Source organism: Phyllostomus hastatus, unplaced genomic scaffold (assembly GCF_019186645.2).
Source record: "Phyllostomus hastatus isolate PE091 unplaced genomic scaffold, TTU_PhHast_1.1 phas_contig_196, whole genome shotgun sequence".
Lineage (NCBI taxonomy): Eukaryota > Metazoa > Chordata > Mammalia > Chiroptera > Phyllostomidae > Phyllostomus > Phyllostomus hastatus.
Genome location: NW_025333709.1, coordinates 153,132 through 180,587, shown reverse-complemented (window position 1 = coordinate 180,587; position 27,456 = coordinate 153,132). Strand labels below are relative to the sequence as shown.

Here is a 27,456-nt window from a genome sequence, read left to right as displayed (position 1 = left end):
TGTATTATACACTAAGACAGACTTTTCTGTTTTAATGTGCAGCTCTATGGGCTGTAATGTAAGAACGGGGGAACTGAGTAACACTCGATGGTGAAATACTGAAGCTCTTCCCCCAGGATCGGGGCCGCGGTGAGGACGCCCTCTCTCTCGCCAGCGCCCCTCAGCGCTGGCAGCGCTGGCCAGTGCGCTACCAGGGGGAAATAACCCCCGTGTTCAGTTCACATGCCTGCTGGTTGTCTGCACAGAAAGTGCCCGGCTAACCTAGGACTACAACAACACAGCCACAAGATAACATGAAAGTACATCTTATTACTTCATGTAAGCAATTAAAAAAAAAAGGGGAAAACAATAGCCTCCGTAAAAGAAAAAAAGAGAGAGGGCAAGACAGACCTGGGTCTGAATCTGACCAAATGTGTGTGTGGTCTGTGCGGCAGGAACCACGGCTGGAAACGAGAGGGAGGAACTAAACAAACGGGGACGCACCAGGCTCCCGACCGGAAGACCCCAGAGTCAGGACGTCCGTCCCTCCTAAGTTCCAGGGACTCCAGCGGACCCTTGGTAGAGAAGACGACCCTAAGCTCTCACGGGAGGGTGCAGGACCTCGGGTGGCTCAAGTGGTTCCACCAAGAAAAGCAAAGTGAAGTGACGCGCACGACCCGACCTTAGCCCTTTCCACAGAGCAGAGCCGCAAGGAGGCGGTGTGGCCGGACTGGCGTGTCCAGGGACAGACCCACGCGGATGCGGCCGCTCCGGTCGGACCGTCAGGCGGAGGCCGCCCGGTGGAGAAGGGCCAGTCTCCTCAGCCAGTGGGGACCTCGGCCCGAACCGCCCCCTTCCCGTGAACTCCACGTGAACGCAGAGAAGTGTGAACCCTGGCAACGTGAAACGTGTGCCAGAAAGCACGGTCCACAAGAGAGCAGAACGACCCACCGGACCCATCAACTCCAAACACGCTCGCCCTGCCCAAGGCGGCGTGTGTGAAGACCGCGGGCACACCAGCCACAGCCGGGGGGGACAGGCACACGCCTCACACCCGCCCTGGGAGCTGTGCGCGGAGCACGCACAACCCTCAGAACTCAGCTTCGAGGAAACGGGCGCCGGTCCGGGAGCTCGGCTGGTTAGAGCGTCGTCCCGAAACGCTGAAGTTGAGGGTTCGATCCCCAGTTAGGGCACATGCAGGAATCAACCAGTGAATGCAGGAGTAAGTGCAACAACAAATCAAAGTTTCTCTTCCTCTCTCTCTCACATCAATAAATTAAAAAAAGAAAAAGAAAGTAACTCAGTTTCATGTAAATGTGAACAAAAGGAAGCTGGGGTAACAATCCTTACACCAAAGCAGACTTTACAAGAAGAGACAAGGAAGGGCCCAGCAGTCCTACATCTGGGTGTGTATCTGCAGAAATCCAAAACACTCATTCAAGAAGACACACGCATCCACATGCATGTTTACACGGCAGCACCGCTTACAACAGCAACGGACGGAAGAAACCTGCGTGTGCATCGGCAGGCGAGTGGGTAAGGAAGTGGTGCATCTGTGCAAGGGAGCAGGACTCGGCCACAGAAAAAGGAAATCTCACCCTTTGCAGCAACATGGATGGACTAGAGGGTATTGTGCTGAGTGAAGGGAGTCAGACAGAGAAAGACAAATACCATATGGTCTCACTTACATGTGGGACCTAAAAAACAAAAATAACCGAACAGTCCTGGCTGGCGTAGCTCAGTGGATCGAGCACAGGCGTCGCTGAACCAAAGGGTCGCTGATTCAATTCCCAGTCAGGGCACATGCCTGGGTTGCAGGCCAGGTCCCCAGTGGGGGGCCACGTGAGAAGCAACCACACACTGATGTTTCTCTCCCTCTCATTCTCCCTCCCTTCCCCTCTCTAAAAAACACATAAAATCTCTAAAAAAATAAAATAATAGTAATAAATAACTGAGCAGAACAGGAACAAACTCGTAGACACAGAAAACGTTTCCAAGGCTGCCAGAGGGCAGGGTGGTTAGGCAGCCGGGAGGACGGGGGGAGGGCACGGGGGAGCTCAGACTGGCAGTGACAGGCCCCCAGGGGCGTGGAGTCGGTGGTGCCGCAGCCACTGTGTGTGGTGCCAGGCGGGCGCCGGACTTCTCCGGGGGAGTCCCTTCGTAAGTGATACAAACATCTGATCACTGTGTTGTATGCTTGAAAGTAATACTGCACCTTAACTACAGCTGAAAAACAGAACATTATTGTAAGAAATTAAGGTTTCAGCCCTGGCTGGTGTGGCTCAGTGGACTGAGCTCGTGCCTGTGAACGGAAGGGTCGCCAGTTCCGATCCCCACTCAGGGCACGTGCCTGGGCTGTGGGCCAGGTCCCCAGTACGGGGTGTGAGAGAGGCAACCCCACATTAATGTTTCTCTCCTTCTCTCTAAAAATAAATAAAAAGTAAAATAAAATCTTTTTAGAAGTTAAGGGTTCGAGCACAGTGCTTTTCCCCCTCTGAATGGTCTGTGATGGTTAATTTCGAGTGTCAACCTCACTGAACCCGGGGAGCCAGGTGTGCGGGGGCTGTTCCTGCCGCGGGAGCACGTGCACCTGAGTCCTCCCAGGTGCGGGAAGGCAGCGCCCCGCCCTGCCCCCCGGGCCCTCCCCCCCCCCCCAGGGCCTTCCTACACCGCCCACCCTGGGAGGCACCCGGAGAGTCTGTAGCGCACTCCTGGGGCCTGCCCGGGGCTGTGACCTCCTGCTGCGAGGGCCGCTGCCCAAAGCCAACGGGGGCAGGGGGGGGGGAGGGGCAGTGGAGCCCCGTCCACCAGGCACGCCCACGGGGGCCCAGCAGGGGTCCCGCAGCTTCCCAGGCGCGAGCCTCTGCCCTGGAGGAGCTCCGGCCAGGCCCTTGCCCGCGGTCCCGCCAAACCTGTCACTGAACCCGGGACCCACTGAGAGGAGGGTCTGCCCGAGGTGACGCTCCCAACGGCCACACGGAGCGGGCAAAGGCTGGACACGCACCCGGGAGGGTCCGCCCGGTGCGCGCCTGGTTCCTCGGGACACTTAGGCTCCTACCGACATTTTAGGTGATAAACGTCCAGCCTGAGAGAAATTTGGTGAAGTTTTTCTCTTGCTTTTATTACAAGCATATAATATTAATTGGCAAAACACTGAATACAAGCTTCACTGTCATAAAATCAAAACATTTAAGCAATATTCCAAAAAAGATTTTAGACAAAAACTAGCCACCAATAGTACAAAAATTACACACCAACACAAAGCATAAAAAATGTAAACTTTCAAATTAAACAGTCAAAAATATGTATTTGCATCGTCACCTCCATAACCCAGGGCAGCCTCCGCGGGACCGGGTGGGGCGCTGAGCCCGACGCCAGCCCGGCGCGGTCCGGGGAGACGTGGTTTTCTCACCCCGGCCCCCCCCCGCCCCCCCGCGCGGCGCCGGGCACGGCGCACGAAGGCTACACGCCCCAGGGCACGTCAGTCCACCCTGGGGCGCGGGGGACGCGGGGGACGCGGAGGCTGCGGGGCCGGTGCGGCCTGGCGCTCCCCCGTCTGCTCTCCCGGCTCTTGCTAGAGACAGACAGACAGACAGGGCCCACCAGGAAGGTCGCGGGTGCCGGGCGGGGCGCGCGTGGGTTCCTGAGGAAACAGAGAGGCTGGCTCTGCTGCCGGCACCGCCGCCACCCCGGTGTTTGGGGAGCACGTCCGGCACCGCCGCGCGGCCCGGCGGTCCGCTGGCTCGTTCCTAGCGCACTGGGCCCAGCGGCGCCCGTCCACCGGTGGCCACGCCCCAGAGCCAGGAGGACCCGGGAGGGGCCCCGGGGACGCCCGGCGAGGCCGCTCTGGAGGGCCCCAAGGCCAGGGAACACAGGCCCTCGCACAGGCCCCGGAGCAGCGCTCTCCCCATCACAGCGGACGGGAGAAACCAAAGAGCTGAATGCACAGATTTCGAGACCCCACCCCCGTTCCCTTCCGATGTCGAGGAAAGAAGCTACTCACAACTTAAACAGACGTCTGACGATGCGCCGAGCCTACTGCACAGGAGCGTGGGAGCACCGGCGGTGCTCTTCGCCCGGGGAAACGGAACAGACAGGTCGGAACCACGCAAAGGACAGGGAGAAGCTTGCAGAGCGCCTGGTCTCGCTTATATGCCTGTAACTAAAGCTGAGCCGCGGGAACCGAGCACGGGCGGGAAAACATGATAGAAGGCTTAAAATAGAATAAATAATTTTATAAAGTTAAGTTTTCTTTTTTAACCCCCCAAATCTTAAATTCCATATTATATACTCTATCTGAATTTCGTTTCCATGAAAACCATCCGGTGAGTCCCAGGCTGCTGAGGGCACGGGCCGTGGAGCAGCCGTGTTCCAGCAGCACCAAGACGCGTGGAACGACTTCACAGTAGCTCCACCTGTGAACCCGCAGGGGTCCAACCAAGAGCCGACCCTGACTTTCGGGCTGGAAACGCAGAGCTGTGGTGCGGTGCAGCCCCGCCCGTCCCTCCGCGGCCAGGCCGCCATGGACCGGAGGCCGGGGGCCAGGGGCCAGGGACCGCCCCGTCCTGCAGGCCAACAGTCTGCACGAGGAAATCTTAGAAAAATAGGTACTTCTGCTGCTGAGGTTTCCTCCGGTTAACACGGTTACAAAAGCGGGACCACACCAGAGCGGCGGGCAGCCAGCTGTGATGTCCACACGCCCGACCTCCCTCCACTTCTCTGTGTATTTAAATGTATCAACTTAGCACCATAGCAAATTCAAGTGATTTCAAAGAGAGCTACAAAGTTACAAATATACATCGGGAGATTCTTACAGACACACTTGGTTGAGTCTGAGCCCCAACCGATTCTGTTTGAATTTGGATGCTCACCTGTTCACCCCCTCGCGCCGCAGGGGAAGTCCCTGCGCCCTAAGACCCGCCGAGCCCGCGCCGTGCCCCCCGCGGTCGGACAGACGCGTCAGCAGAGATGTGCGTTTTGAGGTAGACAGGTCATATTTACTCACACACACCTGCTCGCCAAGCCCTCGGGGCGTCACTGAGAACCACCTGGATGAAGAGCAACCTTAGGTGACGGGGCCGTCTGAACTGAACTGGGAGTGTGGGGGCTGAAATAAAAACTGCATTCTGGCCAACTCCCAACCAGGTGCTTGACGCTTTTATAGGGCCTGACATTAAAATTGCTTGGGCTGCACCGATTTGAATGTTTTCTCTGCGAGGAGGGCAACTGGCAGCTGCCCCGACACCCACGCCCAGAGAGCGGGAAGCAGGTCGGGGAGCCCCACCGGAGCCGCGGGAGCCAACTGGAGGCCGAGTCCAGTCGCTCGAGTGAAACACTTCATGGAGACCCAGCCCGCAGGCCGGGCAGGTGACGGAGCAGGGGTGCAAGGTCACCGAGGAGCCAGCGGGACACAGCCGGTGGCAGCCGCCTCCGGGACAACACTGTCCCCACCGAGGACGGTCTTTCTCCCTGACCCCACCTGACACGCTCCGAGGTACCACTTTAAAGGGACACGTTCATGTGCTGGCAAAAAGTTTATTCTCTAATTCCACAAAAATATTAACATTCAGGAGGAGAAGGGGGTCAGACACTGTGAGTCACCTGTGGCTGGCTGTAGGTCGTTAGCAACTGGAGCCACGGTTGCCCCGCCCTGTGAGGCGCGGTGAGAACCCCCCCCACGATCGGGGGGCACGAGAGGAGGGCTGGGCTGCACCCCCATGAAGGGAGGACAGACGTGGTGGGGAACCTGGGTCTGCCGAGTCCCCACGGGCGCAAGCCCCTCCTCTGCTGAAGCGCCCCCACCCGAAAGGCCACTAGCTGGGCCCTGTCTGACAGCAGCGGAGAGCTCTAACACGACGATGCTCCGCACACCAGCGCCAGGTCCCAGGCTCGCCGGGGCCGCCGGGGCCGCCGGGGCCGCCGGGGCCGGGGCACAAGGGGGCCAGAGAGACCCGCGGCAGTGGCGGCGCGGGGTCTCACCGCAGGAACGCTGAACACCATGGTGGACTCGGAATACGAACAGCACCCTCTTTTGGTACGCTTTTAAATTAATTTTTTATAGATCTTCTAAGCCTTCAGGAAGCTAAAGGCAACATAAATATCGTCATTCACCATGAAAAGATATTTTTTCAATAACTTAGGGAGGATTCAACACACGTACAAGTATTTTTGAGGCTCATCCTGAAACCTAATTCATCGACTAAACCAAAACGCCGTGGTCCTGAGGCCTGGGGCAGGCAGGGCCGCACGTTGGAGGGGAGGCCGGTGCGGGCGCCTGTGAGGGTGTCACCGCCTGGTCACCGTGCTGCTGGTAGTGTCTCGTTGAGTGCGAAGTCTCTCGTACAAAAGTGATAAATACTCTGTTCAGAAGCCCGGTCCCCGGACCCGAGGCCCCTCTGCGAGCGCGGGGTCCCGCGCCCGCCGCACGTCACAGCAGGTCCATCTTGGGTCTGTAGTGCAGCAGGAGCGGCGCCTTCTGCAAGACAGGCCGGCGTGAGGGCGGCGGGTGCTGGGCGTCCGTCGGGACGGGGGCGCCAGGGCCGGGTCTCGGGTGTGTCCCCCCCCCCCCAGAGGACGGGCTCCACCGCCTGTCCCCACGCGCACGAAGACGGAAGAGCGGCTCAGGGCAGCGGCCACGCCCCAGCACGGGCAGCCTGGGGCCACCTCCGCCCGGCGGACTTCAGGGGCGGCAGCCCTGGGGCTGCGTCGAGACCGGCTGCGTCTCACAGCCCCCGAGACCGAGCCCTCTCTCTGAGCTCCCGGACGGGGCCGGGCCGGCAGAGCGCCGCCACCCGCGGCAGGCTCCAGGGACGACACCGACCGCTCGGCACGGAGCGCCGCGTCTCACCTTGAATCTCCATCTCGTGACGACCACGAACTTGAGCGTGTGGTCCTTGCCCAGGATTTCCTCGTTGCATAAGATGTCCAGCTGGGGGGGAAGCAGCTCGGGTCAGTGGGCCTGCAGGACGGCGGATCAGGGCCCGTCTCCGCCGGGGGGGTGCTCGGCTGGGCCCGGACTAGGGGTGGGCAAGAGCAGGAGGAAGCCGCTCGCCGCAGAGGGCCCGGGGCTGCAGAGGCTGGGGCCACACCCACCCTGTCGGTCCCACGGCTGCCAGGGCCGGACCCCGCCCTCGTCCCGCCCCCCCCCGCCCGCCCCCCGTGGAGCGGGTCCCTCTCCCCACAGTGGGAAAAGGTAACGGGCTCCACAGGCCTTTTCCTCTTTTTTTTTTTAAAGGTTATTTTCAGGCCAGTTTTAGGTTCACAGCAACACTGGGAAGATGCCCCCTGCCCGGCTCACCCACTGCCAGCACCCCCGGGAGGGGACGCGCGTCGGGGTCGCCCTGCAGGTCTGCACGGTGACCAGCACCCACCACGGAGCCACGCGGAGCACTCTCACTGCCCCGAGACCCTCTGGGCTCCGCCCCCCGGCCACCAACCCCCGGCAACCGCCAATCTTCCCACTGTCTCCACGGTGTTGCCTCCCCAGAGCCCCACGGCTGGGGTCGCCGCGCGGGGCCTGGCCCCCGCACTCAGGCGGGTGCACTCGCGGCCCCTCCCCATCTTCGGGGGGCTCTGGCGGCCTGTTCCTTTCCGGGCTGAGCAGCACCCCCCGTCTGAACGGACCACGGCGCACCCGTCCACCACCGTCCACCACCCACTGACGGGCATCTGCGCTGTCCCCGAGTGCCGGCCGCCCCTGCCGCCGAAGCTGCTGTGAACCCCGTGCGCAGGGCTCTGCAAGGGGGAGTGCTCAGCCCCGTGGGGGGACGACCCGGGAGCCCGGCTGCTGGGCGGGGTGGTGAGGGTGCTGCGGTCAGTCTTGTGGGAAACCACCACACCACGCCGTCCACCCAAGTCACCACACCGCGCCACCCCCCCAGCAGTGAAGGCGGGGTCCTGCAGCCCCTCGTCCTGCCAGCGCCGGCTGCGTCCGGTCCTGGGCTCTGGGTGTCCTGCCTGGAGCGCCGGTGGTCTCCCTGCTGCTTTGCTCTCACCTCCCCACGTGGCGGCAGGTGCCGGGAAGGGGTTCCCGACGTCCCCTAGGGCGAGGGCCTGAAGAAGGGCCCCGAGTCCGGGTGCTGGGCGGGCCCCAGGCACGGGCCACCCTGGAGAGCGCGGACGGGCCTCGGAGCCGCTGAGCGTCCGGCGGCAGGCGCAGGAAGCTGAGCTGTAATCCTGGCGCTGGCGGAGCGTCTTGCTCTCGGCTGGTGCACAGTGCTCCGTGTCTGACCTTCCCTCCGTCTCTTCCCTATGTAGCAACTTTTCATTTTTACTGTTTTAAAGCTGTGAGACTGACTACAGATAAAACCCGCTGTAACTGTCTCCAAGGCACAGCTCCAAAAGCGCACCCAGGGCCTTCCTGCCGCCGGGGACGGTGCCCGCACCTGGCAGAGCCCGAGGGAAGGAAGGGGCAGAGGGGAGGGTCCGGGAGGACCACGTCCCCTGCCTTTGATCGCTGCCTCTCACGCGCCCCCTGCTGGGGACCTGGCCCTCGACCTGGCACGTGCCCTGACTGGGAATCGAACTGGTGACCTTCTGGTTTGCAGACTGGTGCTCAGTTCACTGAGCCACACCAGCCAGGACGATTTCATTTTATTTTCTTAGAGAGAGGGTAAGGGGGGGAGAAAGAGAGGAAGAGACACATCAACCAGTTGCCTCTTGTCTGAGCCCTGGCAGCGGGGGCGGGTGGGGGAACCACGCCTGAAACCCAGGGATGCGCCCTGACAGGGAACTGAACCAGGACCTTCCAGGTCGCAGGCCGGCGCTCACCCCTCGGAGCCACAGCAGCCAGGGCTGGCCAACTTCTGTCGATGGGCAACGTGTCGGGGGCTTGTCGGGCACCCAAAGACCCCCCACGGCTGTGGGCTGGGGGCCAGCAGGGTCAGCGCCCGGAGGACTACTGTCCGGGGGCCGTCTGGAGGGCGTCTCTATGCTGTGGCCGTCAAAGGGCCGCACACACGTCCCCGCAGACCCCGCGGGCCCGGCCGCTTTGGCGAGGACGGCGCTGCACCCCCTGGAGCTCTGCTCCAGCTGTCGGCGGGTGCCTGGCGCCGGGGCCTGGGGACCCGCCGGCTCCGAGCTGCTTCAGGCTGTTCGGGTGCTCGAGAGGCGTCGTGGAAAAGCGGGGTCCCAGGTGTCCGAGCACCTTCAGGCACCCCCCCACTTTGCTTGGGAATCTCCTCAGCTGAAGGCCCAGGCTCCGCGCCCACACACCCGAGGACACCGTCCAGGCCGCCGCTGCCCCGCGTCCCAGGCCCCTCTCCTCCCGGCCTGCGACGCAGCTGCGTCCCGACGTCTCTACTCCTGCCGCCCTGCTCCACGCCACATGGCCCCAGGCAGCTCTCTCTGCCACGCCGGCACCTCCTCCCGGCGGCACCTCCTCCCGGCCGTCTCGGGCTCCGAGTCCTGGACCGCGCGCTGGCGAGCCCCCTCAGGCGAGCCCGGTGTTCGGACCAAACCCCCGGCCTCCACCTTGTCTCCAAGCCCAGAGCCGCGCCCCCCTGACCCCTCCCCTTGCGCCCCACGGCGCTGCACCTCCCGACACCGGCACCTGCTCGGTTCCTCAGGCAACGGGCAAAGCACCACGAACTCGGTGGCTTAAGACAACGGAGACGCACGGGCTCTCGGATGCGGCCGGACGTCCAAAACCGAGGTGCCGGCAGGCAGAGCCTGCCCTGCAGGCTCGCCCCTCCAGCTTCCGGGGCCCCTTCTGTGAGCCCCCGTGTCCTCTGCCCCCCTCCGGCGAGGGTGCTGCTGCTGGGCTCAGGCCCACCGGGTCGCCCGGGCCCTTTCACCCCAAGACCCTTCACCTAATCACACCCAAAGAGACTTTTCCCCAAAAAGGCCACGCTGACGGGTCTGGGCGGGGAGGACACACCAGCGTTTGGGCCGCCGCTGACCGCTGACACGCATGTCCGGTCTGCACGCCCCACGGCGTCCGGCCGGCCCTCCCCCGACGCGCCGCGGCAGACGTCCCGGTGGGCCCCTCCGCTTCCATCCCTGCACCCCAACAACCGCGTTTCGCGCAGCCCGAGGAGCACGTGAAGACTGCATCTCAAACCGTGGCCTGGGGCTGGAGGCCCCCAGCGCCCTCCCTCAGCACGGAGTGACGGCCCCCTTGCCCCCCCGGCCCCCCCCCGCAATGCTGGGTTTCCGGGCTTCGCCGCATTCTCATCATTCGTCACGACCAGAAGTGTCTCATCTTCCCACCTGTCTCTCCGGTCGTTCCGGCCCCACCCACCCACTGGCTTGCGACACCACGTAATTTCTCTCCCAGCCGAACAGACACGCTCTAACAACCTCGCAGCCCCGGGTCCCCTCTGCTCTCTCTTCTCTCAGCGGTGGGTCCCCGAGGCCACGGACCCTGGGCCGACCCCTGTCCTCGCCGCGGCCTCCTGGGCACTGCCGGTGGGGTGGGGGGAGGGGCAGGCCCAGCACATGGAGACCTTTGTTCCCAGTGCCAACTCTGCAAACAAAGTGGCGCAGGACACCCAGGGGCCCCCGAGGCGCCCCGGCACAGGCAGGCGGCCCTCGGTGCTGCCATTACCTCGTTGAAGGACGAGAGGTTCAGCTTCTTGGCGATGAACTTCTTCAGGTGCAGCACGGTGGCCTGGGCGGAGCAGCGGATCCACTTGCGCTTCAGGCCGCGCAGCTTGCTGCTGTTGCACTCCAGACAGATGCTCACCTGCGGGGCAAGGACACGGCTGGGCCGGCCTCCCGGGCGGGGAGGGGCGGGCCGCAGCTCCACGGGAGAACGCTGCCTGCTTGGAGACCAGGGGCCAAACAGACCCCGACACTGTGGAGAAGGGGTTTTTAAAAGCGGTTTCACACACACTATCTGAAAGTGGGTTTACTGCTGTCTTGTGAAACATGGTCAAACACTGTGCGATACCGTGAGTCCGAAACTGTGTAACCCTGCGGCTCCTGGGCTGGGTTCGACGGGCGGGAGCCCTGCTCTCAGGGCTCCTGGTGGCGGGACGCAGGCGGCTGCCCTCAGGCCACACGACGACGGCGTGCGGGTACACACACACACACACACGCAGACCGGGACGCACACCTGCATCATGGCGGTGATGCGCAGGGGCCCGTGTCACTTTGGCATCGGAAGAGGAAGAGTGCTTTGGGCAGCCTGAAGTTCAGTCACCTCTTGGACCCTCCGCACTGCAGGGGGCCCGAGTGCGAGGTGCAGGGCAAGGCGCCACGAGTGACAGACTCAAGGAGAGTGACGCTAGGGGCCTGGGCAGCCTTCCAGAGAGGGACGGCCGGGCCACGCAGGCCGCCGAGACAGGGCCCCACCTGAGGCATGACGCGCCACACTAGCACTGAACTCTCCAGCAGTGGCCACAGAAGCGGCTCAGTCACACCCCCAAGTCCAGAGAGAAGAATCAACAAATGAATTAACCGAAGTGTGTATGCATCTGGAATCACTACGGACACAGAAGAACAGACTAAAGACAACACAGCATGGATGTAAAAGACTACCCAATGTAGCTTGTAAAAATGAAACACATCCACCTGAACGGAAGGCTCAGTGGACGGCGGAACCACAGGACAACCTCAGCTACAGGAAGTCAGCCCTCCCCCAGACTGGCGCGAGGGGGTCCCAGGGACAGAGTCTGGGCAGAGACGGGGCGGAGGGAAGAGGAGAAGGCTGCAGGGTCCACGGCCGGGCACCGAGACGAGCTCCAGGGGAAGGAGAAAACTCGGGAAAGGCGGAAGTTGAGGAGTAGCACCGGAGGGCCCCCCCAGGCGGTAAGAGACAGAAAACGCTGCTCAAGCTCAGGAGCGGAGTCCGGCACACGGAGTCCAGGGAGACCTGCGGCCCCGCGGGGCCCCGGCCGCGGCGCCAAGAGGGGCCTGACCTCCCCTCAGCAGACGGACCGCCCTCGGAGCAGAGCTGCCGGCCATGTGGCCGGCCTCTCGTCTCGGGGGACGTGTCTGCTGGACTCCCGCTCAGCTGGACTGTCCTCTCACTGAACCGCGAGGATCGTGTCTTCTGGACACAAACCCTTCGCCAGAAACACAACTTGCAGTGTCTCCCCGCCGTCTGTGGCCCATCTTTTCACTCTCTTAACGGTGTCTCTGCAGAGCCGCGTGTTTCGCAGTGGTCAGGGCGGCGCCGTGCCTCCGAGGCCGTGCTCTCGACGCTGAGCCTGAGCACGCTGGGCCTGAGCCCGGGCCCCACGGGGCTCTCGCGCGCGCCCTCGTGAAGGTTTACTGGTCCACCTCTCGCCTCCGAGTCCACGCCGGTGCGCGGGGTGAGGTGAGGACACGAACGCATCTCTGCGTGGAGCTCCCCCTCCGTCTGCTGAAACGCTGTCCTGCCCTGACCAGCCTGGCTCAGCGGCAAACCGAAGGGTCACCAGTTCGGTTCCCGGTCCGGGCGTGTGCCAGAGGCAACCAGTTGAGGCTTCTCCCTCACATTGATCTTCCTCTCCCTGTCTATCTCCTCCCCTCCCTTCTCTCCACAAAATAAGTAATAAAACCTTTAAAAACAAAACCAAACCCTATCCTCTCCCAGTGATGGGCCGTCGCCCCTGGGCCGCAAACCTAGGGGGCGTCTGGCTCTGGAGCCGCGCACCTGAAGGCCCTCGACACAGCGACCCGGCATCTGGCTTTCTGACCGGGGCCGAAGTTCAGAACTTCCGATGCACACTTTTGAAAATAACCCACGGTTCAAAAAACGGATCGTAATGAAAATTTAGAGGTACTTAGAACCAGTAGTACAGGAAACTGTACGGATGATCAAGTCACAAGGTTAGAAAAGGAACAAGGTCAGTAAAACCGACAATCTCAATTCATATCCATTTTCCCAGAGAATAAAAAAAAAAAACGGGCCAAGAGGGACGAGCACCAGCTGTGAGATGCATGACCTTGGCCCCAAACCACGCACACGCACACCGCCCCCCCCCGCCTGAGAAAAGCACAGGCCGGTCGGTCTGGGCCACAGGCACACGCTTGCCCAAGCACTAGCAAGTCCAGAGACGTGCTTTGGAGCCATGGTCACGTCCAGCGCTTCCCAGGAGTGAGCACGAGGGCGGTTTCCACAGAAAACCACGCGGCGATTCGCTGCGGACTGCACAGCAGACGCTGAGGGGCAGCCGACGGAACCCCGCACCCACTCCCAGAGAGCTCCGAGGCCCCCGGGGACGGAGAGGAGGTGGGGACCCAGGACCACGGGGCCTCGCCAGCCGCTTCCCTTCGCCATGTGCGCCAGGACCGCCCCCCGCAGGCCCCGGCCCGACTGGGGCTGAGCTTTGCGGAGGAGCACACCCAGCCCCACCGAGCAGCCGCACCCACATGTCCTGCCCGGAGGCCCCAACCTCCCAGCCCTCTGCCCTGTCCCTCAGCCGGGCGCCCACTGGGACCTGGGGAGCAGAGAAGCAGCAGCGTCTGTGGGGGTCAACACAGCTCCTGGGGCAGAGCGGGAGGCTGGGCAGCAGGGTGGAGCCCGTGGCCACAGAGAGGGAGCCCAGGGAGGCGGGTGACTCCGCGGCTCACAGGGACCCTCTTCTTCACCGACCTGAACCGCACCTCCCCTCGGGAGTCCCCCCACCCGACGCGCTGGCGTCTCTGAAACGCTCGTGGTGACCTCCCACCCCGCAAAGTGTGCGCGCCGGGAAGGGGCGCTTCCGTGGTGCCGTGACCGCAACGGAACCACGCTCGTTCAGTGACGTCTTAAACAAATATGTTTACGTGTGCATTTTCGCCGTTACACACCAAGTCGTGCTCGGGAGTATGTGACACGTTCATAGATACACGTGTGCCACAGGCATGCTCTAACAGGACCCACCCCTGGTTCTCACGGCTGTTCCTGAGCTTACCCCCTCCCAAGGGGGGAGCGGCAGAAGCAGCGGGTCAAACTCCGCAGCAGACGTCCGAACCGCAACCGGCGAGGTTAATCTGGGGGGATCCCGGGCCGTCCGGGCACGCAGACTTGCCGCGTGCGCTCCGTGGGCCGGAGGGTCCCCGTGCGGGCCACAGGCTCCTCGTGAGGCCACTTCCCCGCGTCCGTCGGCCACGTGAGCCGGGCCCACCTACCGACGACCGCGCACCGACCTCGCCACCCTGCGGGCGGCCGCCAGTCCCCTCGGGCGGCGGGGCAGGCGGCGCACCTGGGACCTGGCGTGTCTGTCTCACACGCGTCTCGCTTCTTTTCCACACTTTATTAGTCGTTTCCATCACCGTCTCTCCCCGCCCCTCTCCCGCCCCCGCCCGGTCCCGCGCGGCCTCCGCCCGGCCTCTCGCTCCTCTGTCCCTCGGCGGCCGGGGGCCGGAGCGGCACATCCCGCGGCAGCAGCAGCTGCGGACGCCCCCGGTCTCTGGCGTCTGTGGGGACGGCTCTGCTCCGTCAAAGGGTGGCGGCGGTTACCGCTTCCACGTTACATGGGCACGGGGTTTTCCCAGACTCTTCTACAGAACCCCTGGGGCTGCTCAGGGTCCCCTTTTTAATCGAGCAGCGCAGTGAACGGCAGGGGCAGGCTCCTCAACGCCGCCACACTTTAAAAAATCCTCGTTTAGGGCCGTGTGCACCGCAGACACCTGCACCGCATTATTCCGGGGACACCTGGGAGCGGGGCCTTTACTTTCTCGCTAGGTAAGACGCTTTACAACAAGCACATACTGCTTTGATCATCAGAAAAGAGAAGAAAAAGGGAGTAAGGAGTTGGCAGGAGAAAACTAGGCTGGCGTGGCACCAGTTCGGGTCGCCACCCTCCTTCCTTCACGCCTCTTCCTCCTTCACACGAGAAAACACCCCGGGCAGGTCACGGCGCGGCCCTGCTCTCTCAGGGGGCCCCCGGCCGCGCGCGGGCTCAGAGGCGCAGGGCCACCGACCTGCTCGTCGCTCCGGTGGTAGTCGTTGTCCTCCTCCTGCTTCTCCTCGGCCGCCTCCTTGTTGCAGCTCTCGTCCGCTTTGGTTTCACCTGGCAGCAGAGAGCGCGCGGCGTTACCACACCCGCGGGGCCACACCGCCATCGCCGCTCTGCACGCGCTCGGAACGCCGCGGGAGTCGGCGCAGGGAGGGCCGGCGCCGTGGAGCGCACGCCAGAGGCGGTGGACAAAGTGCCAGTCCCACGCGGGGTCCTCGGTCAGGGCCCGGGAGGCAGGACTTGCGCGTGGCTGCGTGGCTGTGTGGTGCGGGGCGTGGGCGGCAACGGCGGCACAGGGAAAGGGCCACGGGGCGGCTCAGCTGCCCCCACGCTCCTCGACGCGCAGCACCCCGCCGCGGCGCCCAGGCTGCTCGACGTCCCTTCTGCAGCGAGGACCCCGCCGTGGACCCCGCCGCGGACCGTGGGCGACACGGCTGGGGCATCTCCCCAGCAGCCTCCCAGGGCTCTCCCTCCGAGGAGAGTGGGGGTGCATGGGGCCATCCCCAGGCTCGCTGGGACCCGTGGGGCCCGCTGGAGACCTCGGGGCACCCAGGATCTCAGTGATCTGTCTCGGCTCGTGCAGGCTTAAGTGCCACCAGTTTCACAGCAAAGCCCAAGCGCTCCTTCGCCACATTCTACAGCGAAACACAGACGCCTGGGCAACGCCTCCGGAGCCCGCTGCCCGCGCCCCCCCACCGTGTCCCCCCGTCCCCCACCAGGTGGGCACACTCGCCTCCCATGCGGACACCCACCAAGGTCACTGCTGGGTGACACCGACTGCCACGGGCAGGGGCAGGGGCAGGGGCAGGGACGGGGACGGCACCCCTCCACGCCTTACCGTTCCGGTGGGGGTCTGAGTGCTGCTTCGCAGAACCAGTCTCCCCCTTGATGTCTCCAGGCACCTCCATGCCCAATTTGTGGTAGAATTCCCTCTGTTTTCTCATTTCCGCTATTAAGAATGAATACATAACCTTTAACCCTAAGCAGGCAATGAGTTACACTGGTGTCCCGTTCACAAACGTCCCCTGAAGGACTCAGGCAGCGGCCAGAGTCCGGCAGCTGCTGTGAGAGGAAGCGAGCTCCGCTGACGTGCCCGCCGCGTGCCCGAGGCAGCCCGCCAGGGCTCTGCGGGGGCGGCATCTCACCCTGATGCTCGTTTGCTTTTTCCCAGGACTAAGCCCTCAGCAGAACGACTGTTCCTAGCCATGTGCACTCAGGAAACCCCAGTGCCTGGGTGAGTGAGCTCTGCGAGCGGTGAGAGGCTTTGACAGAGTCACCCCAAGTTACATACGATCTCTATGGATGTAACTCGGTAGCTGAGTCTTAAATTACAGCGCTCTCCTGAAATTTAACAGAGGGAAAACAGAACTCCTCACACACCTCGCCTTGGGGAGAGCACCCAAGTGCCCCCCGCAGGCAGTCCCCCGGCCCGCTGCCCCCGAGAAACGGGGTGCTGACCGTGCCCCGCCCACAAGGCCAGCACCAGCCTCAGCGCCCAGCACTGCCCGGAGAACCGCCCCTTCCACCCGCAAGGGTGTGCAGTGCGCGGCAGCTCTCGTTCCCGTGACAGCTGACCCTGAAAGCAGCTACGGTTCCCGGCCCCCCGCGCCGGCTGTGCCCGGGTGCCCCACACAGGCGCGGGCACGCGCGGGGCCCACGCCAGGACTCCCTGGCGGAAGGCAGAGGCGATGGGAGAGACCTGCCGCGAGAACCGAGGGGCCTCCCGTGCAGACCAGGCCGCCGAGAGGCGCTCCGACACTTACCTTCCTGCAGGCCGGGCACCAGCTTGTACACGATGTCCTGCATGGTCCTGTCATGGCTGCCGGGGGACGGAACGGCGGGTCAGCCAGGGCGCCCGCGGCCCTCCCACGCGCCCAGCCAGCAACGCGGCCCGGACCAGGGCCCCACGCGGTCTGTGCCCGCGGCGCCTCAGGCAGCGGCACCGACGGGGCCCTGTCGGCGGCCCGTGCCCTCTGCCTGCCGGTTTCTCGAGTCCGGGGCCCAGCGGCCGTGCCGCCCCAGCCCCGCCCGGGGGCCCTGCGGGAGCGGGCGGCGGCTCACCCGATGTACTGCAGCGGGTGGCTCTGGTGGATGACGATCCGGCATGTGGGGCAGGTGTTGTTCTCCTCCAGGTACTTGACCAGGCAGCTGCGGCAGACTGCGGGCAGACGCACACCCACGTCAGGGCCCGCCCGGGCCCGGGCCCAGCGGCCCCCGGCGCCCCGGGGGGCTGCCACCTCGAGGTGAACCCTCAGAAGTGCTCTGAGAGCCTGAGAGACCGTGGGGTTTTCTTTACACACCAGAACTTCAGTGAAAACAATGTAAATTATGCCCATCATTACTTAAAAGTACAATTAAAATAGAAATTCTATGAAAATTAGAAAATATTTTCTTTCTGAAGTGAACAACAAAGGATCAAAAAGCTACGGGTATTCCAGCCCTGGCCGGTGTGGTTCAGTGGACTGAGTGAGTGCTGGCTGGCGAACCGCAGAAAGGTCGCCGGTTCAATTCCCAGTCAGGGCACGTGCCTGGGTTGTGGGCCAGGTGCCCAGTAGGGGGCGCAGGAGGTAAGCACACATGGATGTTTCTCTCCCTCCCTCATCCTCTCTAAAGATAAATAAGTAACATCTTAAAAAAAAAGTTACGGGTCTTCCAGGTGCGTTTGAGTGTAAACTTCCCATCTGAGAAACTGCTTCTCTCCAACATCCTCGGCAACTGCACTTCGAGGTGAACCCTGACGTCTACTTCTCAGCTGAAGCTGTGCTCAAGAAACCCAACATGCAAGTTCAGCACAGACTGAGTCTCGTGAAGACTGAGAGGCAGCAGCTCCCCAGCAGATGGAACCACACACCCTGCCCACAGGAGACAGACACTCAGTTGTTACATGAGAATAACTCAGTTCTCCACTGTTTAGCTTTCTGAAATGACACTGCTATTGAAATTATCCATAGTACTTTTAATATGAAATAATTTTTCTGATTTTTCTTTAAGAACTTCTTTTTTAAAGATAAACTTTGTGTGTTTATTTAACTTATGTGTCCTGACCAGGAATCGAACTGGAGACCCTTTGGTTCACAATGAGCCAAACCAGCCAGGGCTCAGGAACCTTTCTATTTCAGCGTCTGTGTCCTGCCCTGTGCTTTAGCTAGAAGCTGTTGGGGGAAAAAAGAAAGGGCCAAACGTCAAAGAACAGATGACTGGAAACTGCCCAAGGCCATGTCCTGGAACATTCTCACAGCCACGGGCGCGGGCCACGGGCGCGGGCCCCGGGCCGGACAGCGTGCACAGGGCTGCCAGGGCCTTGTCCGGGCTGCCCACCGTGGTGGGACACTCGCAGTGAGCGGGGCTCCGCTCGGCCGCAGAAGGGCAAGCACGTGCCCCTCCGCCGCGGCGTGGGTGGGCCCGGAGCGCACTCGAGCAGCCAAAGAGGTGCCATGCGATGAGTGCCGTGTGGCGTCACCCACACCCGGCGCCTGACACAGACTGCAGGAGGGGCGCCGACACAGAGACAGACTCGCCGACGGGCGCAGGCTGACAGTGGGGGGTTGGGGGGACATGCGGGGACACGGACCACGGGACCACAGTGCGGCGAGGCCGGGACAGGGCGGGCGGGGGAGGGGGGTGCGAGGAGGGCGCGAGGGGGGGAGGGGGGAGGCAGGGCCGCGTCCCGGAGCCCAGTCACGTACACGTGTGCAGACACTCGGTCACCGTGGTGGCGTCGATGAGGTACCCGCTGCACAGGCGGCAGGTGATGTGGGCGTTTATGTCCCAGAGTTTAATCTTTCTGGTCAACATCTTTGGCTTCTGCAAGAGGACAAGGCGTGTGAATGAGCACCTGAAAAGGCCCTGGTGTTTCCCGCCAGGGGCTCGGCTTCAGGGGGCGAGGCTGCAGGACGCCCCTCCGGCAGACCGTCCCCTCCGGCAGACCGGCCTGTGTGGGGCCGGGCGGAACAGCCCCCGTCCGTAAGCGCGTGACAATCCAGCCACTCTCCTGGGGACGGGCCCACTCTGCCCGTCCCTCCTGGGGCAGGGCTGAGCAGAGCGGGGTGGCGGGGGGGTGGGGGGGGTGCGAGGGAGCAGGCGGCTCCAGGCTTGCACTCGGGAACCGCAAGGCCCGTCACCCCCAGGCCGGGAGACCGGCCGGAGCACACACTGGACACCTGCTGCCCTCGGGCCTGCCCGCCTGGACAGGGAACGGAGCAGGGTGGACGCAGGAGCCCGGGGTGGGGGGGGGCGGGTAGCGAGCACCACGGCCCCCAGCCCAGGCCTCACCTCCTCTAGACGCTGTCGGCCCCTCCCTCCGCCTCCGCATCGGCGCTCAGGCTTCGGCCGTGGCGCTGTCGCTCGCGGGCAGCCGCGCCAGTCCGCACGCCGAGTCTTCTTCACCTCTGCGCCGTCCTCCGGTCCCGTGCTCTCTTCCCATTTTCTAGCACAGAAACACGTCACCTCACTCGTGTCCCCGTCTGCGCGGCCCCCGGCCCCGCAGAGCAGCTCTGGCTGCGGCTGTCAGACAACCTGCAGCCAGCAGCGGGCAGACCCCCGGGAGCTGGGGGCCGCCCCACCCCCGCAGCGTGACCCGCAGCAAGGGCGGCCCCCTCGCGGGCTCAGGGGGACGAGGACGTCAACGGGGAGGCTGCGTGTACCTGGACGTGGGGCCAGGGACCCTCCGCTACATCCTGAGGCCTGCAGAGACACAAGGCGCGGGGGCGTCAGCCGGGTGTGCCGTCCGGGCCGTGTCCCCGCCTCCCGGTGGCCTGGGCCTGGCCCACAGAACACGCCTGTGCCTTTATGTGCTTAAAAGCAGAAGGGAAACAGGAATTAGTGCCGGGGAAGAGCCAGGGCTGACCAGGGAGATGCAGGCAGGTCGCTGTGGTGCTGAGGCCAGGGGCGGAGGGCACGCGCAGGACCGCAGGGGATGGGGGCGCGTCCCGGCCTTGGTGCCCCGGGAGGCGGAACGGAGGTCTGTGAGAGCTCAGGTGGGGCGACGCCTCTCTGGGGTGACTGGGCGGGAGGCCGGGGCCCCCAGGAGGGACAGGGCCACGGCGGGGACGGGGACGTGGACACAGCGTCCTGGCGGGAGATGGACAACAGGCACCAGGTCTGAGGTGGGACCAGGAAGGCCCCTGCGAGGACCGCGGGCCGCAGCCCCGGCCCTGGCGTTGCATGTGGACGCCCTGGGCCCGCCGGACCCCAACCCCCATGCCCGGGGCCGGGTCTTGCTGGACAGGGCCTCTCAGCCCTTCTTCGCCTCACCTTAGCCAGGGGGCGGAGGCCCAGCCTCCCCGGAGGGCCCGGCCTCGACTGTGCCAGGAGGCCTTTCTGCTGCTCCCTGGGAGCCCCGAGGTCCCCCAGCCCCTTCTCTGCTCTGCCCGGAGTGAGGAGTCCCCACTCTGGGCACCCAGATGAGGCTCTGAGGCGGGGCGGGCGTGAGCTGGAGGGGCACGAGGAGGGCCCAGGCTCAGACAGGACCCTCTCGGACGCGCAACAGGAGACAGTCACGTCGTCAGGGAACGTCAGGAGCGGGGAGGTGAGCCGGGACCCAGCAGGACACAAACACGTTTCGGTGACCACAGCGACCCCCGGCTCTCAGGTGCACCTCTGCAGACGCACGGCGGAGGGCTGTCGGCCCCGGGCCCTGCTGCCAGGGCGCCAGCTGCAGACACACACCCCTTCACGGAAAAGGCCGACTCAGGGTGGACCCTGGGGCCCAGAGAGCCACACTGGGGCCCAGCAGGTAACCCTGAGTTTGGAATGGCGCCAGACCCGGGACTCCCAGCTACCCCCACGGCTCCCTTTGAAGCCAAAGGGCGGCACCAGCCATCCCACGCCTGTCCCACTGTGGGAGGGGGGGGCAGGAGGCTCCAGTCTCTCTGGGTTTGCACGCGCCTGGGAGCTGCACCTCAGGGAGCACCCTGACCAGGAGACCCAGGGGCTCCTGGGAAGAAGGGACAAGGGTGTGGGGGGAGGGGCAGGCCAGGGGCAGGGTTTGGAGGTGGCCCTGAGATCGTGGGCCTTGCTGGACACAAGCCTCCGCCCTTATTACCTGAGGCAAAGGGGCTTTTGAAGAAATAGTTATGGTCCCGAATCAGCGGACAGAGGACAAGGCAGGTCTCTGGCGGCCTCACCCAAGCGTCCCCTCAGCCTTGCGATGCAGAGGCGGGTCTGCCGGCCGAGTCCTGTGGCCTGGCTGAGAGCGGCACCCACGGCCACAGCCCAGAGCCAGGGAGCGCCACCCACGCTGCGCCGACCCCAGGACTGTGGCCAGTGAGGGGTGTGACACTGGTGGCAGTGTGTGACACGGCCACAGAGAAGTGAACGTAATAGTTTCTAGGAGAACGGCCGTAAAATACAGAGTGGCCACCGACTCTGGAAAAACTCTCATCAGCGATGGCCCTGCCGACCCCAGAGACAAGAGACGGGCTGGTGAACGGGTGGCAGGGGCGGGAGCCCTTCCGCCGGGACGCAACGCGGCCCAAGCACGGGCCTGTGGGCTGCCCAGGCTTAGCTTCACGGGGCGGGCGCAACGGGCTGCTTGTGAGCCCAGAGAGCGGCAGCCCTGCCCAGGAGCCAAGCGACCTCGGGCACCGCGACCTCGGGCACCGCGACCTCGGGCACCGCGACCTCGGGCGTCCGCGGCGCTACGCTGCTGCGGCCGGCGGAGCGGACGAGCACGCCCCTCTTCCGGCCTCTGATGTCCGCCTCCCCCACCCGGCGGGGCAGCGGGCCTGCCTCCGGAGGGCCCGTCTCCGCGGAGGGAAAGGCAGTTACTGTATCTGACGGCAAAAGTCGCCTTTCCACACACATCCAAGCACTTTCTACCCACTAACCCGTCCGCAAAGTCGGCCGAAGGCTCCCAAGGCACCTGGGGGCGCCCCGGGGGACACAGGGAGACGGACGGCCTGCGGCCACGGTGTAACCCCCGGACCGACCGAGGCGCCGGGCTTCCTGTGCACCCGCCAGCCCACAGGACCCCAGACGGGGGCCGACAGGGTGGCGCCCGAGCACCCGGCGTCCCCAGACAGCGCAGAGCCACGGAGCGCCCGGCGCCCGGCCGCGGGGCAGACCCGGAACCGCCTGGACCGCTGTCTGCGCGGGGCCCTGCGGCAGGGGCGGGGAGGGGGGGGAGGTGCTGACGTCGCCACGTAAGACGACGCTGGGACACCCAGGAAGTCCGCGAGCCCACAGGACGGCAGCCACCACAGGAAAAGGCGCCCGCCTCCCAGCGGGGAGAGCGGCTGGCCGCCTGGAGCCCACGCGGTTCCTGGACCCGCGGGTGTGCCGCGGCCGCCGGCCTGACTCCACAGCAACCAGCGTGTCCTCGGGAAGAGGCGAGGCAGACAGGGCCGGCCGGCCGCCCGCGGGTGCTCACTGCCCGAGGCTGTCGGTTCGCTCTGCGGCGTTTCCCACGGAAAGCTCGGGGAGAGGAGAAAACGACCGCACCTGAAGTGAAAGAGCGGGAAAGGCGAGCCCGCCCCTGCCCCCACTGCCCACCTGAGGCCAGGCCGCCTCCCTGGCAGCTGCCAGGCTTGTCCAAGGGCCCCAGGGCGGACCCGCCAGCAGCAGCCTTCCGTCCCCCCGCCCCCCCGGCTGAGCACCCGGCTCCGGCCAGGCCCCGCGGGGATCCCTGGGCGGGGGCGGGGGTCTCCTGACGGCTCCCTGCAGTTTGCAGACCGCCCGCCCAGCATCTGGAACCCGCTGTCAAAGTAGCAAAGTCCCACAAACACTGACGTATTCGCACAAAAACCTCTTAACCTCCACTCTCTAAAGTCTCCTCTAGAAGTTTTCTTCAAAAAAACCAATCGACCTCACAATAGGTTTTTAAGAACTCTATTTTCCAGTGAGTTTTAGTTCTCGCCAGTGACAGTCTTGCACATTCCGCGGACAACTCTGACAGTGCATCTGAGGTGGCGTGCACGCCCTGACCCTGTCCCCGCGCGCCGAGTGTGCGGCGGGCTCTCTGCCGCCTTGTCCTGTGTGGGATTCAGCCCTGGAGGGGGAGGCTCGGCCTGTCAGGAAAGACAGCCGCGGTGAGGACCGTCCCGAAGGTCACGGTGAGCTCCCCACTCGCAGAACGGAGGCGCGGCAGGTCCATCTGGCGTGAAGCACACGACTGTGCAGCTTTCTGCGACACTAGCAGCCAGCATCAGCGCAGGAAAAGGGAGCTGTGCCCAAACCTCAACCTGCTTCCAGAGTAAAGGAAAACTGCACTTTTACTCAGATTCAGTTCCGGCCGGTAACCCAATACATAACAAATCCTGCCATTTAACAGATTAAAGAGAAAGAGTATAGGCCAAAAAACCCCTCACTTTATGGTCCAAATCAAACCACCCCCACATTTCACTCCTCCCACTTTCGGGTCCAGAGGGCAGCGGGCAGCAGGGGTGCCTCCGTGTGGCGCCCACGCGGGCCCCGGGTGGGCCCCTCACAGCCCTGCGCTCCAGCCACCGCCCAGGACGCCAGGGAAGGTGCTGGCGCCCCACGGCCCTGCGCGTGGCAGCCCCTGGACCCCGGTTCTGGGGGCATCACTTCCTTACAAGGGTCAAACGCCCCAAATGCCTTAGGGTCTCGCATCTTAGAAAACTTCTTACAAAGGTTAGCTTACAATTTTTGGAGCAAAATCGTTGGCAGGAATATAATGATGTTCTGGAAACAACTACAAAAACCGCGCTCAAAGCTACTGTGACAGATTCAATGTCGCCGGCACATACACCTGCGACTCAACTGGGGGGGGGGGGGCCTCAGGCTGCGCTACTGGGGCAGGGAGCCCTAAACATCCGTCCTGTCTGCGACTGACCCTCCCTCACGGGTGAGCGCCAAGCCTCCTAGCAGTTTTAGCTTCATGGTGATGTCAGAGGAACCTACGCAACTCAAGCGGCGCCCTCCTCTGCGTGCAAGGCTGCTCACGGGCCTCCGGGGCCCTTCACAGGCACAGGCCCTGCATTAGCTGACCCGGAGCAAGTGCCGGGCTCTACGGCAGCCCGGGGGACTGGCCCTCCCTCCCGGTACGCATGCACCCTTGTGGAGCTCCCCCCCACTGCAAAGTGGGCCCGGCCCCGTGGCTCTCCCCGCAGACATGGCCGGAGGGATGAATGTCAGTGCGAAGACAAGGTTGGGAAACCGGCCCCCTTCCCGTTCACTTGCTCCTTCTGAGCTGCCCGACAGGGAGCCCCACGGGGCAAGGAGCTGCCTCTCCTAAGGGGACCCTGAGGGAGCAGCACCTGTAGCCCGGCTGCAGCCTGAGAGCCCCAGCGAGGAGCCCCAGCTCAGTGGTGCCCGGACTCCCGACCCACAGACACGGAGATAACGATGGATTTCTTTGAAGGCGCTAAGTTTTGGGATAATTTGTTGACAGCAATACATAAATAATACAACCACCCAGCATGTTCACACCTTTAAAATTCCAAAAGTGGGAAAATAGCGAGCCTGATCAAACCCAACACTCAGTTCTGCAAGTCTTTCTCAAAAGTTCACAGAGCAAATTAACTTTTAGAAAAAGTAAAGTGTATGTTTAAAAAAAAGCCAGAAGCAAGCATTGAGTAAGATGAGTGGTTACATTTGGCAAATAAAAGTTTCTAACCTGGACTACTCCAGGACTCCACTGGTTAAGATTTGCAACTAGGAAATGTTAAGCTAAAAATCTAAAGTGCTTCTCCCAAGTAGCCAACTGATGCTGAGGCACAAAATGAAATACTGAACTGACAAGTTCAAGTGTCTCTCCTGGGAGTCCAAGCCCGGAGTGAGATTTATATCTCCTCCTGCCCACCTGCTGGGTAAGTTTGCAAGCCTAAGGCAACCGATCTTTCTGAAAGTTCTGCTCCCCTGTGTTCGTCCACACACTGGCTGCCGGAGGGCTGCTCGCTGACCTCGTGCCGGCCGCGGGGCTGGGCATGGGGCTGGGCCAGGCCCCGGCCTTCGGGCCGTCCCTTCTCTCCAGCCCCCAGCAGTACCTCACTGGACACACGCTGGAGCCCTTCCCCAGGCGAAGAGCGTGCTCACCACACCCTACATTTTCACCCCCACTTCCTAATTAAATGCAGGCAAGTTCTGGATGAAAGTCTGAGTTAAATAAAGGTTTCAGAGAAGCCGAGGCCCCAGCTCAAGGTCCTCTGCTGTGTCCCATTCCTGGAGAGGAGAAGGTGCCCAAGTCAGCCAACTTTTCTGCACAGAGCCAACTGCCCCCAAAACATGCCCCAAAGCCTACACTCCTGGCTTGGACCCACCCCTCCTGGCAGTGAAAACACCTCCAGACTCAGGAGGGAGGGTGCACCCGAACTCTCTGAGGCACAGGGCTGGTTTGGCGACAGGAGCCATGAAGGCACCAGACACTGCCCAGAGAGCAAGGGAAGGCCTGCAGCCCAGGAGCAGGGACTGGGAGAACAGGGGGCAGTTTTCTGGGTCTTGGGGGTGGGCATCGTGCTTGCTGGCCTGGGAGCCAGTGTGGACTAGGAGCCTCCCTTGAATCCCTGGAGGCAGGGAGATGGGCCCCAACCAACCTGGCTCCACCCAGGTGGCTGCATCTGCCGAAGGGCCCTGGGGCTCAGACCTCAGGGTGCTCGGGGGCCTCATGCCCCAGTGACCAGGATCCCAATGCCCCAGAGCCTTCACAGCATGGGGGTCCAGTTGAGTGGGCTGGGGAGATTTGGGGCACCTCTAGATTCTGTCCCAGGGCACCAACTTCTGGGGGCCTGGCTTGGGTCCCAGCACTCCTTAAGGTCTACTCGTGAGGCCTGGGTGCTTCTCTGTGACTTGTTGGGGGTCCTTCCTCCCTGGAGACCAGTCTCCAAATCCAGGTCTTACCAGGGTCTTGGCCTCCCTGTGAGCCTGGGCTTCTTCAGGGTCCTGCCTCAGCATCCCAACTCTCTTTAAGGGAACTGTCTGGGGCACTGCTCATTGCTGGAGCCTGTCACATGGCACAAGCCCTGACCCCTTGGACTGTGCCAGGGTCCCAGCTTCCAGGGGAGGGGCTGTCTCGGGTCCAGGAAGGGCTCAGAGGGACTGCTCCCAGGATCCCTGTCCTCTTTGGATCTAGAGTCCCAGTTCTCCCCAGCGGGCGTATCCCCGAGTCCTGACCTTTCCGTGGTCTATCCCAGGGTCCAGACCTCCCACTGACCCCTCCCAGAGCCCGGGCCTTCCCTGGATCCTGCCCTGGGTCCTGTCTGGTCCTGGGGTCCGACCCTCCGCAGTGACGGCTCTTAGGGTCTACCGGTCTTGGGGCCCCAGCCCTCCTTGGTGACCCGTACTGGTCTCGGACCGTCCTCAATGTCCCATCCCACGGCCGGACGCTCCTCAGTGACCCGTCTCAGAGTCCGGCGCTCGCTGTGGTCCCTGCCTGCTGGGTCCCGGGGTCGGCCCTCCCCGACGGCTCGTCCCGGGCTCCGGTTCTCCTGGTCCCTCCCCGGTGACCGGTCGTGGAGTCCGGCCCCCGAGGGCCGGCGCATCGGTGTCGCGCTCCTCCGGCTGGGCCGAAGAGGGCGCAGGGCACCGGCCAGGGTTCGGAGCCTCTCGGGCCGAGGCCGCGGCCTGAGCAGCTGGCGCCGAGGGCCAGGCCGGGCGGGGCGCGGGCTCACTGACCTGCCGTCTCGGCTGCGGACGAGCGGGGCGCACGCGGGGGCAGCGAAAGGATGGGAGGGGGCGCCGCTGCCTCCTGGTCCCCCCCAAGAGCCGGAGAAAAAAACCCGTCCGGAGTTTAAAACAAAGAGGCGGAAATGCCCGAACGGAGCCGAGCGCCGAGTCGGGGGCGCCGCGCTTGGAGCATGCGCACTGCGCGGCCCGGCTCCCACCCTGCAGCCGGGCGGGGGCGGGCCCTAGCGGGGGCGGGTCCGGGGCGTGGTCATAGGGCGCAAGCGCGTTGGACAAGGGCTCAGGGCTTCCGGAAAGCCAGGGCGCTAGAGGCGGGGTCTGGGGCGGGGACGTGGTCCGAGGGAGCCCCTCTGAGGAGGAACTTGGCTGGGCGCGTGTGACCGGCGATAGGTCGAGGAGGTAAGGTAGGAGGCGGGGCCTTATAGGGGCGGGGCAAATAGGAGGCGGGGCCCGGTGGGGGCCTGTGGGCGGGGCTCCGTGGAGGCTGGGCTTGTCGGAGGCCGGCGTTCCACCAGCCACCCACTGGCCTGCGATACCCCCGCACCCTGCAGGCAGCTAGTGTGGATCTCTGCTGCTCCTGGATCAGGATTTCCTCTGGCGGAGGCGGTCCGTCTCGCATTCCTGTTCTTCCTGAGAACTAGCACCGAGCGCCCTCCCTGCACTAGCCAGGGGTGCTGTGGACACTGGGCAGCAGGGCTGACCCCCAACTCGCCCTTGTGTCCACCTTTGTGCAGGTCCCGCTCTGGAGATGTAATCAGTGACCGTGACATCTACACCCTGGTGAGGGCCACTCTGTGCAAGGGACAATTACAGAGGGAAACATCTGTGCGGGCAGGCAGTGGGGTGCAGTAGGGCGGATGTGAACCGAAGGGGTGCAGCCACAGCCGGCCCTGCAAATATCTGTAACGGAAGAGTCCAGCAGTGCGGCATGAAATTAAAGGAGACTTCGACAGGCGGACCGATATCCATGGGTCCGTAGGTTGCAGATAATATTGTTAAGATATTAATATTCCCTAATTTGACCTAC

At 63.6% G+C, this 27,456-nt stretch overlaps 1 protein-coding gene across 2 annotated transcripts; it reads right to left on the bottom strand.

Moving 5' to 3' along the window:
- Nucleotides 1–5,498: 5,498 nt before the first annotated feature.
- Nucleotides 5,499–26,614, bottom strand: PCGF3 (polycomb group ring finger 3). Of its 2 annotated transcripts, none has more exons than XM_045834323.1 (11): nt 26,421–26,614; nt 19,493–19,642; nt 19,122–19,275; nt 18,536–18,653; nt 16,911–17,007; nt 16,613–16,668; nt 15,688–15,798; nt 14,815–14,903; nt 10,526–10,663; nt 6,827–6,907; nt 5,499–6,454 (listed from the first exon to the last, which is right to left on the bottom strand). In XM_045834323.1, the coding sequence occupies exons 4-11, from the start codon at nt 18,642–18,644 to the stop codon at nt 6,407–6,409; spliced, it is 729 nt and encodes a 242-aa protein (XP_045690279.1). In that variant the 5' UTR covers nt 18,645–18,653; nt 19,122–19,275; nt 19,493–19,642; nt 26,421–26,614; the 3' UTR covers nt 5,499–6,406. The 2 variants fall into 2 exon arrangements, with proteins under 2 accessions (XP_045690279.1, XP_045690278.1); XM_045834322.1 differs by having other exon boundaries at nt 19,493–19,532.
- Nucleotides 26,615–27,456: the final 842 nt, after the last annotated feature.

Excerpts from the sequence above, each read along its gene's own strand:
- PCGF3 (XM_045834323.1), bottom strand. The coding sequence starts at position 18,644 with ATGTTGACCAGAAAGATTAAACTCTGGGACATAAACGCCCACATCACC. Across the intron at positions 15,799-16,612 it reads GGTGCCCGGCCTGCAGGAAG|CGGAAATGAGAAAACAGAGG; the intron begins GTAAGTGTCGGA and ends CATTCTTAATAG. Across the intron at positions 6,908-10,525 it reads ACCTCTCGTCCTTCAACGAG|CTGGACATCTTATGCAACGA; the intron begins GTAATGGCAGCA and ends CTTCCCCCCCAG.